Source organism: Barbus barbus (genome assembly GCF_936440315.1).
Source record: "Barbus barbus genome assembly, chromosome: 41".
NCBI classification, from domain to species: domain Eukaryota; kingdom Metazoa; phylum Chordata; class Actinopteri; order Cypriniformes; family Cyprinidae; genus Barbus; species Barbus barbus.
Window position 1 is genome coordinate 18,711,678 of NC_136719.1, and position 13,855 is coordinate 18,725,532.

Below are 13,855 nucleotides of genomic sequence, written 5' to 3' on the forward strand. Positions count from 1 at the left end.
TTCAGACGAGACAATTTTTCACTGCAGAAAATAGTATTATGAATAGTTATATATTTTTCTCATATTTTTTAGCCGGAAACAGTGGTTTGAATGTCTTAATGGTGGATTTGTTTCTTATAAACACACAACTTTTCACAAGATGTAAAATGATGGACTTTTACTGCACTGGACAGAGGATCCATTTGTGAGCAAGTGATTAAATGCTAAACTTCTCTAATCATCATTGATTCTGTTATCTCGTGTTTATCGCTGTGAATCTGCTTTGAAATTATCTGTATTGCTTAAAGCACTATAAAAATGAAGGTAACTTGACTTTCGTCCTGGGACTCTACTGTTAGTATCATATCATGTAAATTAGATTTATCTGAGGCTGGTTCAGCGCATAGTCTAGGTGTCACAAGTTCATTCACTAAAAGTGCTGAAGGTCCATTTAGACAGCTGAAAACCCTCAGTTATATCATTTTCTCCTAGTCATGCCAGAGTGGCTACTTCAATTTTGCTGTCACCTTTCCAGAAACCGCAAAACAATGCTTTCTGTCCAGATGTGTCCACTTCGGACAAAAGCTGCTGACCCCCTTAAACCTGGACCTGAGACAGGACAAAATAAACACAGCCGTGGAAAGCTGTGAATAATATCTCGTAAAAAAAAAAGAGTGTCGGACACAATGCAGTTACCGTTAAACTCATGGACAGATGGCCAATGTACAATTGTTCCTAAGTATAGGGGAGATTGTAAGAGCAATTGTTTAAGTGTTAAGTAATTACTTTGGAGTTCAACATGTTCAGAGGTATTCACTTATGCTGGAGTGCAAACTTTTCTTACAAAATGTGTTTCTCCTTGTCAATCACTTGAGTGGTTCAACATGGTTTAACAACTTCGGGTACAAAAGAAGTGTAAAATATATTATATACCCATTGACAAATAGCATTTACTTCAGTGGACGCATGAAATCATACTAGACTTCAAACTAATAGTCAGCTTCGTCTAGTGAACTCTCAACATTGTCTGCAAATGTGTTTACAACAAAACCATATTTCATAGTATGTTACCCATATTCATATATTAAATGCAGCAGCCCTTTTGCTTTTCTAGAGTAATTATAGCAAAAATAAAAATCCCAGTGAGATGGAATTCATGTACCAAGATTGTGATAGAAAATAAGCACAGTGAGTTAAAATGATAAAAAAAAGTAAATAAAAATGTAATAACTATAAGATTCACCTGTGTCTTTGTAATGCTATTTAACTCCTAGCAGGTGAAATGGAAAGAGGGCCTTTAGGCTGAAGGCTGACTTTGATACTGCCTGATTTACAAAAAAAAAAAAAAAAAAGTAAATTGTGTGTCTGGACAAAATGTGCAAACATAAAGCAGTCTTATAGAAATCACCTATTTGTTTTGTTATTTTTGTTTTCGACATATATGTAAAGTTTTTTAAGGACTCATAGGCTGTTCATTTTCTCTTTATTTTAGTCTACCTTCTAATTCAATACATATGAGTTTACATGAAATTTATATTTCCGGCAGAAAATTTCCATCTTAACTAATGGCAGGTAAAAATGGGTGGGACATATTTGACCCATGCATGAGAGGGGTATATTAATATTCTGATTATTAAATTCAATATCATGATCAAGTTTTGAAACTGGCACAGATTAATGTTTCTCATACCAAAAGATGGCACTAGTAGGCTGTAGGAAAATCTATGTTCTACATTAAAACTCGTGTCGCTGATTTTCTCCCATCCGTGTGGAGGCGCTGTAGTGGGTTTGAACGGACAGTTTCTCATCTCGCGCAGGAACTGAGGCATCCTTGACAACAATCGCCGGTTGTCTGCTGTTTGTGTGTTGACGCTTTTGTTTACTTTTGGTGTTTCTCCGACCGTTGTTTTTATTCATATAGATTTTAAACCATTTAAACACTCGTTTTAAGATCGTCTCACCACGTTTTATAATAATACGATTCTCTCGGACGCCCTATATCAGTCAAGTAAGTGAAAGTTTATTAGCTCCGTGCGTTTGCTAGTCATTTAGTTATTAAGTAAACCTCTCTCGGTTGTTTAAACTAATTTATAGTCGCTTTTGCATGCATATTGACATTTATTTCTAACGGTGCAGCTCTGTTATTTGTGTTTGAGCTAGCATGCACGTTTAAAGTTATTGTCTACTGCTGATGCCTGTGTTGCTTTAATTTGTAATTAAATAAAATATTTTACAATGAAATGTAAATCAATTTCTTAGGAGTTGCTGTTTTGTCATTTGATCTGTTCAAAATGTGTGCCAGTGCTTAGTGGGCACAGCTTGTATACTAAAAAAAAATATAAAAAAATAAATAAAGAGTATGTAAAATAATGGCTGCTTTGATATTTTTCAAGTGTGCATCTCAGCAGCTAAACTTGCTTAAAAAACTAAAAAGCTTTTTCGCTTTAGTACATAGTAGTCTTGGACTTGGTGTGCATTTATTACAGGGATCATTCCCCATGGAAAAGCTGGGGTTAAGTGCCTTTGTTTGAAGCACAATGGTCATAGTTAATTATTCATCAACTATTGTGGGTATTAACCCTAGATAACATTTGGTTTAACCAGTCATTTAAGACAGGTATAACTTAGCTTTAGCTAACATCAAAATGTAACATAAAACCACCCAGTACCTGGAGAAAAATTCTTACGTTTATGTGTTTTGCAGGTTTTGTTTTGTAACGTGACATGCATCTGTAAAAGGGTTGTCAAGCTTAAAACATCTACAGCGGCTCCATGGAACCCAGTAATGATGTGGCGCTTGATATCATCATTACAAATGTTGTATCTGTCTTCAGAACCAGGTGCCATCTAAACCTGCGTACCATCGGCCTAGAGGGCTCTAATGTCATCTACAAGCCTGAAATGGGAGTAAGTCCAGACAATTAGACCTTTGGAGATGAGTTGTTATACTTACATTTGTGTGATTTTAGTCTTTTCAGTCTTTTCCAAAAATGTAAAATGGATAAAGTTATCAACTTTCGAACAAATGTTTGTTTGATCATTTTTATTACAATAGGTAACAGAGTTGAATGGTCAAGCCTGATGAATGTGGCTAACATATGTGACCCTGGACCACAAAATCAGTCATAAGAGTCCATTTATTGAAATTGAGATTTATACATCATCTGAAAGCTGAATGAATAAGCTTTTCATTGATCATGGTTTGTTAGGATAGGACAATATTTGACCGAGATACAACTATTTGAATCTGAGGGTGTGAAAAAAATCTTGAGAAAATCACCTTTAAAGTTTTCCAAATGAAGTTCTTAGCAATGTATATTGCTAATCAAAAATGACGTTTTGATATTTCTACAGTAGGAAATGTACAAAATATCTTCATTGAACATGATCTTTACTTAATATCCTAATGATTTTTGGCATGAAATAAAAATCGACCATTTTGACCCATACAATGTATTTTTGGCTATTGCTACAAATATACCCATATGACTTAAGGCTGGTTTTGTGGTCCAGGGTCACATATTTGAGAAACAAAATGAGGAGATTTGCAGGCGAAAGGGTCCAATTGGTGTTATTTATTTTTTGAGGACTAGCAACTTTTCCTGCTATATCAGTTGTGTTGCATAATCATTTAACATGTCTAGTGTTTTTATTACAAAACACGTATTTTGTACCTTACAGCTTAAAAACAATGTAATAAACACCAACATATGCACAATTCATGGAAAATGCCATCACGTTTTCACCTTTTGCTCAAAATCATCAGTATCAGCAGTATTAATCAGTATATGGCCAATCATTAACACATGTTGTTGCTTATGTTCTGTGGATGTTTTTCCAGAAAGTTCTGATGAAGTTGCGGAAACCACGTATCACTGCCTCTATATGGTCATCAGGGAAAATTATTTGCACTGGAGCAACAAGGTCTTACTAAAATCTGCTTTTCCATTCTCAGAATACTAATAAGCCAAGAGTTTTTTGTGCTATTGAAATTATCAATGTCTTCTAAAATCCTATCTTTTTTCTATCTGGTGAATTTCATGCTTGTTTATTTTTATTTAGTGAGGAAGATGCCAAACTAGGTGCTCGACGGTTGGCCCGCTGCCTGCAGAAGATTGGATTCAAGGTGTCTAAATTGATTAATAGCTACTGTAAACAGCTTTGTAGAACTTTTGAATGATGTATTCTTGATATAATCTCATCTGCAGGTGAGGTTCTCGGACTTTAAGGTTGTCAATGTGTTGGCGGTGTGCTCCTTGCCTTTTCAAATTCGTCTCATTGAGTTCACTAAGAATAACCGACCTATTGCCAGGTAAGACATTATATTTGCTCTCATGGTGTTCTCAAACTCCACGTACTCCATGTATTTTAATAGTATGTGCATTTGTGTTGTGGATAGCTAGTATTAATGAAAGCAATTAAGAGACAATGGAGTGGCTTTGTAAATGTACAATTTGTGCTCGCCGCTCGCGTTTGTTTACATTTGATATTAACATCTGTTTTGGGCCAATTTGACAACTGGTCAGAGCTAAATACAGGTTTAAACAGTTAGTGATGGATGTAGTGATGAAATCTGAGACCTTCCCATCAATGAAATCCAGTCACAAGTGGTCACTGGAGGCACATTTGAGATGCATGTTAATACCAGCTGTGAACAGTAATGTGTCTCGCCTGACCACTTGTGATCGGATCGCCAGAGACGGGTGTTAACACCGGCTCCAAAGGAACCTTAAGGGTCTATAAAAGGGGAACAGTGCTGTCTAGTGATGAAATGGTGACTGCAGCATTGAGCAATCTAAAACATGCCAAGGCACATGTTCTCCTACAGCAGGATTGCAGGTCTCATCACTATATTTGTGTCCGTGTGTATTTTTAGCTATGAACCCGAGATCCATCCTGCTGCGTTATACAGAATTAAAAACCTCAGGAGTACAGTGCAGGTGTTTTCCACAGGCAGTATCACTGTTACAGGTAACCCACTCACACAGCATTCGCTCAGTATCATTTTCACTACCATAATCTGGAATGTACTGCAATCAGTTGAAGAACCTTTGAATACAACGCCAGTCTGTAATATTTAATGAATTCATTTGTATGAAAACTACATGACTTCAGTGTCAAGTTACTTAAAAAATTTAAATTACCAAGACTTCTGTGCTTGCCTTTATAGAGCTCATACAGATTACTGTATTAGTAAGAATTATTCCCAGATTATTTAACCACATTATAGTAAAGGCAGCCCACAGGACTCCAGTTGTGTAAATCATGAAGGTCTGGATATGAGCAAATATAATGTAGTAAGCTACAATGAGGCTCTGTAGTCTTTTTATTTATTTAAGATATAAATGTTTTTATTGTTCAGTGATATTAATTAGTCTTAGTGTTATTATATGTGCAGAAAATAGGCTATTAAATAATATTGTAGCATATTTTACTTAATATAATAAGAGATAAAACGTTTCATCTTAACGTTTCTAGGTATCTTTTTATTATATTTTTTTTACTTTAATATAATTAATATTTTTGCATGGTTTAAATTGGATCAGAATTTTCTTTTATATTTAAGTGTGAACCTATTTAAGAATCCTTTTATGATGTCTGCATGAAAACTTTTTCATACAAATATAAAAATGAATATTTATGCAACCCACTGTTTAGTACCTGTTTTTTGTAAAACGAAAACCTGAACTAATGTTAGATCTTATCCTATCAATGACCGTCTTTCCCTCTCTCTAGGACCAAATGTGCAGAGCGTGGCGTCTGCTGTGGAGTACATTTATCCTCTGCTGTTTGAGTGTCAGAAAACACTGTCATAAACCACACACACACACGTAGGCACCTTTTTGAAATTAAAAGCACCTTATCATTGAATGTTTTAAGGCTTGTAACTGTTGTACTGTATGTGTCTCCAAGGCAGCTTTTGCCGTTTCACGTCCAAGCAGGTCTGGGTCGTGTGTTTTCAGAGTCATGCCTTTGAACCTTGACTTTGGTGTTCGGACCCCACGTTGATTAATGACGACCTCTTAAAGCTCAGAAGAGGACCATTAGTGCATTGACATTGTGTTGCTGACATTGTGTAGTTTATAAACACTTGAATTAACTGTATTATATAATGCATGGACACCAAAGTAAAACCTTGTCAAGCAGTGACATTTAAGGATCGCGTTTTACTGAAACGTCTTGGGAATTTTAGCCAATTCGATTCTAGTGACATCTTTGGAGCTCTTTTATTGATACTATACGTCAGAAGCAAGAAGTTAAAGGGCAAACACGTCACATTTAAACAGCAGGTGATGTATATATCTGGTGTATACTGTGGACAAGAACACTCTGGGTTCTGAAGGAGTTGTTGGTTCATATGTTTATGTAGTATGTGAAAACTTTTGTATTTTATAATAAACAAAATAAAATAATCCCTATATTAAGTAATTGCGCCTGTGTCTGTGCAAGAGGAATACTCATTTTAGGCCCACAGGTCATTAAAAAAAAAGCTCTTCTGTGGCAGGACAGATCGTGTAGCCGCCTCAGCGGAAATTAAAATATTTGGCGCGAGTAATGGATAAACTTTAAAAGGAAATTAACGATAAAATACAACTTACTGAAACGTATCATGCCTCATGTATTCGCTCAATAAGTGTTTGAACCACCATCGATAAAACAGCTTATGAACAACAGGTCACGTGACGTCACATTTACCTAACTGGGGGAAAAAAAGAAATCTATAGAAAAGCATATCGCTGCAATCTTAACTTTGTTTCATAATCATCAAATATGTTTTGAATTAATTCTGTTAAAAAAATGTGTTCTTAAGTCAAAACAAGAGACAAAGTCAAAAAATAGATTTTTGACTAAAATGACATATATTTTTGAATGAACAATTTCAGTTTAAATAACATGCCGATTTGCAGTTGTGTAACCTGATTACATGAAGGCATCTCCTGCAAGAGAGACACCTTTACGTGTTGTCTATATAGTAGTCAGCACACAAACACTGACATGTGGCTGGGCCACAGAACTTGGCTTTGACTTGTCATGGCATGATTATGGTCATGATTGCACAATTTCCAATGTATTTCATAACAGTAAGCTGTAAATTCTCCATATACATCAGTACCAAAACTACTTAAAATGTATTTTAAATTTAAAAAAAAGAATACAAATAAATCAGATTAACATTTAAACTCTTCTCAACTGACCCATCATGCCACGGGAAGGTTTATTAAGCTAAATTATAGCCATGATAACATCAATCAGTTTATATCTCTTCAATACTTTGAAAAGTGCAGTCACAGGTTTGTCTGTCCTGTAAGTTGCCAGACGGCACCAAGAACAATCGGTTGTTTGCAATACCCTTGTGCTCTTCCCCTCTTCATCTAGGTAAAAAGTCAAACAGTTGCGAGGGCTTTTTCCTCCTGTGAGGGTTGTGCTGTAGCCTGGTGTTTTCTTCTATCACACAGCAGTCTGCTGTTCAGGTGATTCCTGCAGAACAAGACACGTGTCTGATCATTGTCAAGTATTGTAAAATTGGGTGTATGGATGTTTTTGACCCTCACACCACTATTATAAACTAATTTTTAGCCGAATGTGGTGTGTAATTGTTGTGGAACAGGTTGCTGAAAAAACAGTTTCATAGTGTTTAAGGCATCATATGCTCTCTTTTTCCCGGACATGTCCAGGCTGGGATTTCAAAATAACCAGGTTTTGACTTTGTTTTCCAATTAACATGCTTTTTACAGTTTTCATACATTATATACTTGGTTTTTGTATTGCTTTAACCGTTTTCTGTAGATCCCACCTTCTTGCACTCCACAACTGGTTGATAATGTACAATGCCTAACTACTTTTTAGTCACCCACTTCAGCAAGTTTGAGGATAACAAAGACAAAACTCAGACATTTTAGGCTATTTAGAAATCTTTCAGGACATGTTGAGAAAAAGAGGATGTATGGCCGCCATAACTAATTTACTTAATATGAGAACAACACAAGTCAATGGGATCATTAACACAAGAGGCATTTGCATGTGTGCACACACGTGTGCGCGTTTTTGTGACAAATGAGGACATAATTTGTACAATGACACAGGTATGACCTAGGTATGACATGGTGAAGGTGACTTATGAGGACATGACCCCATGTCCCCGCTTTTCAAAATGCTTATAAATTATACAGAGTGAGTTTTTTTGGGGGAAAGTAGAAATGCACAGCCTCCTGTCAGGGCTAAGTTTAGGTGTAGGGTAGATGTAGGGCAATAGCACACACAGTTTGTACAGTATAAAAACCATTACGCCTATGTGTATGTGTGAGTGCGCTTACTTCATGGCAAGCTCCTTGGAGATCTGTTCCAGCGATCTGCCTTTCGTCTCTGGCACAAATACAATCACAAACACCACCAACACGAAGCTCATAGCAGCATAGGAGAAGATCACGGTCGGCAGGCCGATCCTCTCTACAACAACAACACATTTCAGTAAATGACCTCTGAAAAACACTCCTTTCTGCTTATTGTTCTGTGCAAAACTTTGTAAGTTTGTGTTTTCATTCCATCTCTGCAGGAACATCCCCACAGGTGGCAAATGAATGTTTGGCAGACTGCCTCTAAACACAATCCTAACTCCATCTCCATTTTCTGAGAACAAAACATTGCTTTTATTGTGTTTTGGATACTGACATTGCTATTTACCTGTTTCAGTGTTATAAAAATACTTTAATGCTATGGAAAGTACTTGAAGTACTTCCTTTGTTTACTTTAAGATAGGATGAATAAGCAGCGGTGAAAGTTAGATTCCTGAGTTTGATGCTTTTTAATCAACCACAGAGGATAACAAGAGAGTACAAAGAAGTGAAGAGAGCGAGCAGCTAATCATCTGATATGTAATGTAAATACATGTGATAATATATATATGAAAAATATAAACATTGTATTAAGTCTATCTTTCTTTTTTTCCACCCATTATCATGTCATGTTAATTTATAGTGACCTTTTCACAACAAATATTATTCCAGAGAAAGTTTATAGTTAACACCGACAGGATTTATTTTTAACTCAAATGTTCCACAGAGCCTATTGTGGACCCTCTGTTAACCCTCTTGCAGGCCCCTTGAGGTCCCTGGACCTGTTTGAAAACCTTTGATTTATATAAATTTTAGGCTAGCTAGAGCAACGCTTGTAGGCTATGGGAAAAACATGCTGGGTTAAATTCTATCATTAATAATCAATCCACTGTTTTTCCAGAATGGTAATTGAATCAAATCAACTCATCATTTTTACCTTGTTAGTTAATGATCTATGGCAAAATTAACTGCACTCTTACATAACTCCTGAAGGGACATTATGGTGTCTGGCTTTGTCAGACTCTTTTTTGAAATTTAATGACATTCATGTCTGTAGCACAAACAGTAAGAGACAGGTTTTGTGCTTAGGAGTTTACTACTAACCTTAAGTTTGAGAAAAAGTAACAGTGATGCTCGCTAATTATATTTTCCTCCTAACAGTGTCAGATCAAGGACCCAGAGTACAAAAGTGTCAAATCAGCAATTGCTTACCACATGAGAACACACAAATGAACTAGTTATCTACATAGAGACAGCCTCAATCTTCTTGGTTTTATTGGATGTGCTTCAGAACCCAGATACTGATAAATACACTGACTGCATCCTGCAATACAACTGGGTCACCATGATCTACTGATCTCATAGCTGTAAATAACCCTTCACTCTCTGTTTGTGTGTGTGTTACCTGTCAGAGTAAGGAAGGTCATCGATATGAGCAAATTTGTGGCCCAGTTAAAGGCAGAGATGACAGACACAGCCTTTCCACGAATGCCAGTCGGGAAGATCGCACTCAAAACCACATGAACCACTGCAGATTGGTGATTACACAAAGGCAGAAATATATTTAGTTTTAAAAAGATGGAGACAATGAAAAAACAGCTTATAAAGCTTTTCACAGAAATGCAACATTACAAAAATAGTTCACCTTAAAAAACTATTTAATCAACCTCATGTTGTTGCAAATCTGAATGACTTTCTTCTATAAAACACAAAATTATAATTTGTTAAGATTATCCTGGCTACTCTTTTCATTATTTCATTATTATTTCAACAATTTCATAATAAATTCATTATTTTGAGCCTGATAGTTTCAATGAATCGGTTTGAATGATTTGTATATAAAAAGTCCCAATTTATTGCAACTGCATGGAAAAGTTCTAAAATAACTAAATTATTTAAAACCTTTCTTTTGTGATCCAAAGAAGAAACTGGTGATTAACTGATGGACCACTCCTTTAAAGGAACAGCTCATCCTAAAATGACAATTTGCTCACCCTCAGGCCATTCAATATTAGTTTGTTTCTTCATCGGAGAAAGCAATATTATGAATAGAGGACTCATATTTTAGCCAGAAGCAACAGTATGAAGTTGAAAATCATAAAAAAATTATTTAATGGTGGATTTATTTATTACAAACATGCAGCATTCTGCTTTACAAGACGTTAAGTGATGGACTGGAGTCGTGGATTTACTTATGGATTATTGTGATGTTTTTATCAGCTGTTTGAACTCTCATTGTGACGGCACCCATTCATTGAAAAAGAGGTGAGCAAGTAATGTAATGCTAAATTTCTCCAGATGAAGAAACAAACTCATCAACATCTTAGATGGCCCGAAAGTGAGTACATTTTCAACAGATTTTCATTTTTGGGAAAACTATTCCTTTAACAGGACATTTTAGTTTTATGTGACAGTATAAACAGTGGCTGAATCTTACTTGGTCCCAAGCTGATGGAAAATCCAGCCACGTATACCAGCAAGCTGACCAGAGAGATCCATTTCAGAGAGGGTGACTCTTCATTAACATGAAGAGATTGAAGTGCAATTTTGGAACTGTCTTTCTCAGAAACCTCAGCCAGTTCCATTAATGCTGTCCTATGATCAGGAGTGTAGTTTAAAATCCAGTGGTCCTTAGTGTCATTAATGCTAGTGAGGAAAGCATTTGTTTTGTGCTTGTTTTGAAGTTTATGGTAAGAAGACTGGTACAAACCCAGTGGAGTGTTTGTCTGGAAATCAGTCTCTTCTCCCGTACCAAAAACTGTGAGGTTTGCTTTATTAAGGGGGCCTCTGCACAGGCTAGAAACATGTGTGCGGCTTTGCATAGTAACAGCCCCCAGTGTTGCTGTTGACAATGTCATAACAACGGCGCCAACACATAGTAAGGCTTTAGGCCCCACTTTATCCACTAGAAAGACTGCAGGAATGGTCCCGCCCACTTTAACCACACCAAACCCTGTGGATGCAAGAGTCGCCGCCTCATTCCCACGGAAGCCCACGCTGCTGAGAACAGTCGACGCATATGCTAAAATGTTGGGCTGTCCCGTAACCTGCTGCAAGAAAACCAACGCAGCACCAACAAGCAGTCTCTGAAGCATATTGTCACGAGAACGAAAGAGGTCCAGGAAGCCGTGCAGGCGCTCCACCCCCAATGCCATGCGTATCGCCCGAAGTTCATCCTCCACCGCGTCTACTCCTTTGATTCCTGCACGAAGACAGAGGAGAGTTGCGTGAGCCTCTTTCTCACGCTGCTGGGCCAGCAAAAAGCGTGGACTTTGTGGCAAAAGCGGCATGATGCCAGCTTGCAGCAAAGCAGGGAGCAGCACGCCACCAAATGTAAACCTCCATCCATCCGGGACCCCTGCGAATGCCCAGCTCAGTCCAAAACCCAACAGCATCCCTAAAACTACCATCAACTCATACACACACACACACCTCCCGCGCCAGGCGGCCGGTGCCACTTCTGCCGCGTAAAGACACGATGCTGTGCCTGACAGCGCAACCGCCATGCCGACAAGCATCCGCCCAACTACTAACGCCCAAAATGACACCACACACACGCTCAGAAGTGTACCCAACACACACAGCAGTGCCGTGAGGATGATGGCGAACCGCCGTCCGTAGCGGTCCAGGATGGTGCCACCACCCAGGGAGAGGAGGAAGGCTCCAAACAGAAGAGAGCCAACGACTTGCTCTTGCTGTGGGCAGGAGAGAGACAAAACATCCCTGAGTTGAAGCAATGCTCCTGATATCAGACTCATCTCATAGCCCATCATCAACCCACTCAGGCAGGCCACAGACACAGAACACAACACCAGCGCTGCACCATTGCCTACAGAGATAGAGAGAGAGAGGAGAGTACAATATATGACATTTTATATTGTGAATAATATTATAAAATATATATAAAATATTATATAATTACATGTATAATACATGCCATGCAAGCACCATAACAAAGTATGTAGATACATTAATATGATTCTCAAACTACTACAGTACAACCAAAATAGCTAATGAATATGGAATGCACCAGTATGTAACAAAAATCAGTCATCACAGAATCACTTGGTTGATTGTGTTCACAGCAATTATTGCACACACAACCTCACAAGGCTTTGGTTTTCAAGGTTTGTTCCATACTGTAAAAAAAATCTGTAAAAATAGGGCACATAGTTTGAATTTTGCAATGCACTGCATTGTGTTTTATGATTAACTGAAATGTCCTCCGAAAATTACCAGAACATTTTCCTTTATTTTTTTTCCCCAGCGTACAAACAATTTCACATTAAGCACTGGCAAGTGTTTGAATTGATGTACTGCAGGCCTTATAATCATCCCAGATAAATGATAAAACAGTTTGCACACGAATCACCTTTTATTAACTCCAATATACCTGACTATATATGACTGCTTTACAATTTACAATTTTTTAAAATTTACAATATTAATAACAGGGTTCCATTAAGTTATGATTTGTATTACATAACTGTTACACAACTAAAGCAGCATGCTTTAGATTACCTTTATCATTTCTAAAGTTGTGAAACACACCATACCACACACACAATAGATTTCATTTTTGAGTTATAATAATAAGAAAAATTGTCAGTCATAGTCATTACTAGTTATTTGCATTGAAACTTTACAACAGAAAGAGCTTCTAATTTTCATCTATTACCACACAAATTATTACTTATGAAAATAACAGGAAAAGGTATACTTTATTTCAAAGATTTTTTATCAAGTGACTAATCTGTTTTAGTCAAGTTTGACTGGACGCACAGATTTTGACATCATTTTTTCTGTTACCTGTGTGATGGAGTACCTACCTGATTTTGCGGATGGGGTTTTCTCTTGATATTTGTGTGTGTCCTGATTCTGTAGACATGTTTTGCTCTGAGGATCAGAAGTCATTCTTATGGACTCTTCAGATGCGTCCATGGTGTTCAAGGGTTGTGGTACAACTAGAGTAGGTGGACATTAAACAACAATTACTTAAGAAGAGGTTCATAATACCCTATCAGGTGATCATGCATTTCACCAGCAATAATATTAGCAATGAAAAGAATATGATAGAACATTCAGAGCTCTCCTAGATCTCGACCATGACACCTCCACAACACTGAAGGTTTTCATTGGGATTAAACCAATAGAAAAACTTTTCAAAGCATAGTCTGCTTCTTAATAAGAAGATCATCATTCAAGCATAACTCTAATAAGCACTCAAGTAACCACTGAACACTTAAAAACACAAACTAGTTCATGGAAGCTCATACTTACTAACAAAGCAACCAATGGGAACACCACAACATGCATAAACAACTTTATTTGCTGTTGTTAACACACAATTATAACAGCATGTCCCAATCAGGAATGCACAGCCATTACCTTTTTAACGTCAATAACAGGGAATGCTGTCTATGAAATCATCGCAGCTCTTCGACTCTCTCCTCCCGGTGGCAGTGACTTGTCTAACAGTCCTTGTGTCTACACACGTTCCTTGTTTTGGAAGGTACTGTGACTTAAACTCCGCCTACACTGAC

At 37.2% G+C, this 13,855-nt stretch overlaps 2 protein-coding genes across 5 annotated transcripts; one reads left to right on the plus strand and one right to left on the minus strand.

Annotated features, from left to right (window-relative positions):
- Positions 1-1,785: 1,785 nt before the first annotated feature.
- On the plus strand, positions 1,786-6,406 carry LOC306860243 (TATA box-binding protein-like 1). Of its 4 annotated transcripts, none has more exons than XM_079401843.1 (8): positions 1,789-1,987; positions 2,684-2,886; positions 3,821-3,903; positions 4,042-4,105; positions 4,188-4,291; positions 4,856-4,950; positions 5,716-5,810; positions 5,893-6,405. In XM_079401843.1, the coding sequence occupies exons 2-7, from the start codon at positions 2,752-2,754 to the stop codon at positions 5,793-5,795; spliced, it is 561 nt and encodes a 186-aa protein (XP_079257969.1). In that variant the 5' UTR covers positions 1,789-1,987; positions 2,684-2,751; the 3' UTR covers positions 5,796-5,810; positions 5,893-6,405. The 4 variants fall into 4 exon arrangements, with proteins under 4 accessions (XP_079257968.1, XP_079257969.1, XP_079257970.1 ...); XM_079401844.1 differs by having other exon boundaries at positions 5,897-6,402; XM_079401842.1 differs by having other exon boundaries at positions 1,786-1,987; positions 5,716-6,406.
- Positions 6,198-13,855, minus strand: LOC306860242 (solute carrier family 2, facilitated glucose transporter member 12). The gene is made up of 6 exons (XM_079401840.1): positions 13,701-13,855; positions 13,142-13,276; positions 10,750-12,141; positions 9,718-9,840; positions 8,295-8,427; positions 6,198-7,458 (listed from the first exon to the last, which is right to left on the minus strand). The coding sequence occupies exons 2-6, from the start codon at positions 13,251-13,253 to the stop codon at positions 7,365-7,367; spliced, it is 1,854 nt and encodes a 617-aa protein (XP_079257966.1). The 5' UTR covers positions 13,254-13,276; positions 13,701-13,855; the 3' UTR covers positions 6,198-7,364.

What these genes read in the sequence shown, in the direction of transcription:
- LOC306860243 (XM_079401841.1), top strand. Translation starts at nt 2,752, where the DNA reads ATGGAACCCAGTAATGATGTGGCGCTTGATATCATCATTACAAATGTT. An exon ending in TCTACAAGCCTGAAATGGGA is followed by an intron (nt 2,887 to 3,820) that starts GTAAGTCCAGAC and finishes ATGTTTTTCCAG; the next exon opens with AAAGTTCTGATGAAGTTGCG. An exon ending in ATTTGCACTGGAGCAACAAG is followed by an intron (nt 3,904 to 4,041) that starts GTCTTACTAAAA and finishes ATTTTTATTTAG; the next exon opens with TGAGGAAGATGCCAAACTAG.
- LOC306860242 (XM_079401840.1), bottom strand. Translation starts at nt 13,253, where the DNA reads ATGGACGCATCTGAAGAGTCCATAAGAATGACTTCTGATCCTCAGAGC. An exon ending in TTCCATCAGCTTGGGACCAA is followed by an intron (nt 9,841 to 10,749) that starts GTAAGATTCAGC and finishes ACCAATCTGCAG; the next exon opens with TGGTTCATGTGGTTTTGAGT. An exon ending in GACCTTCCTTACTCTGACAG is followed by an intron (nt 8,428 to 9,717) that starts GTAACACACACA and finishes TTGTTGTTGTAG; the next exon opens with AGAGGATCGGCCTGCCGACC.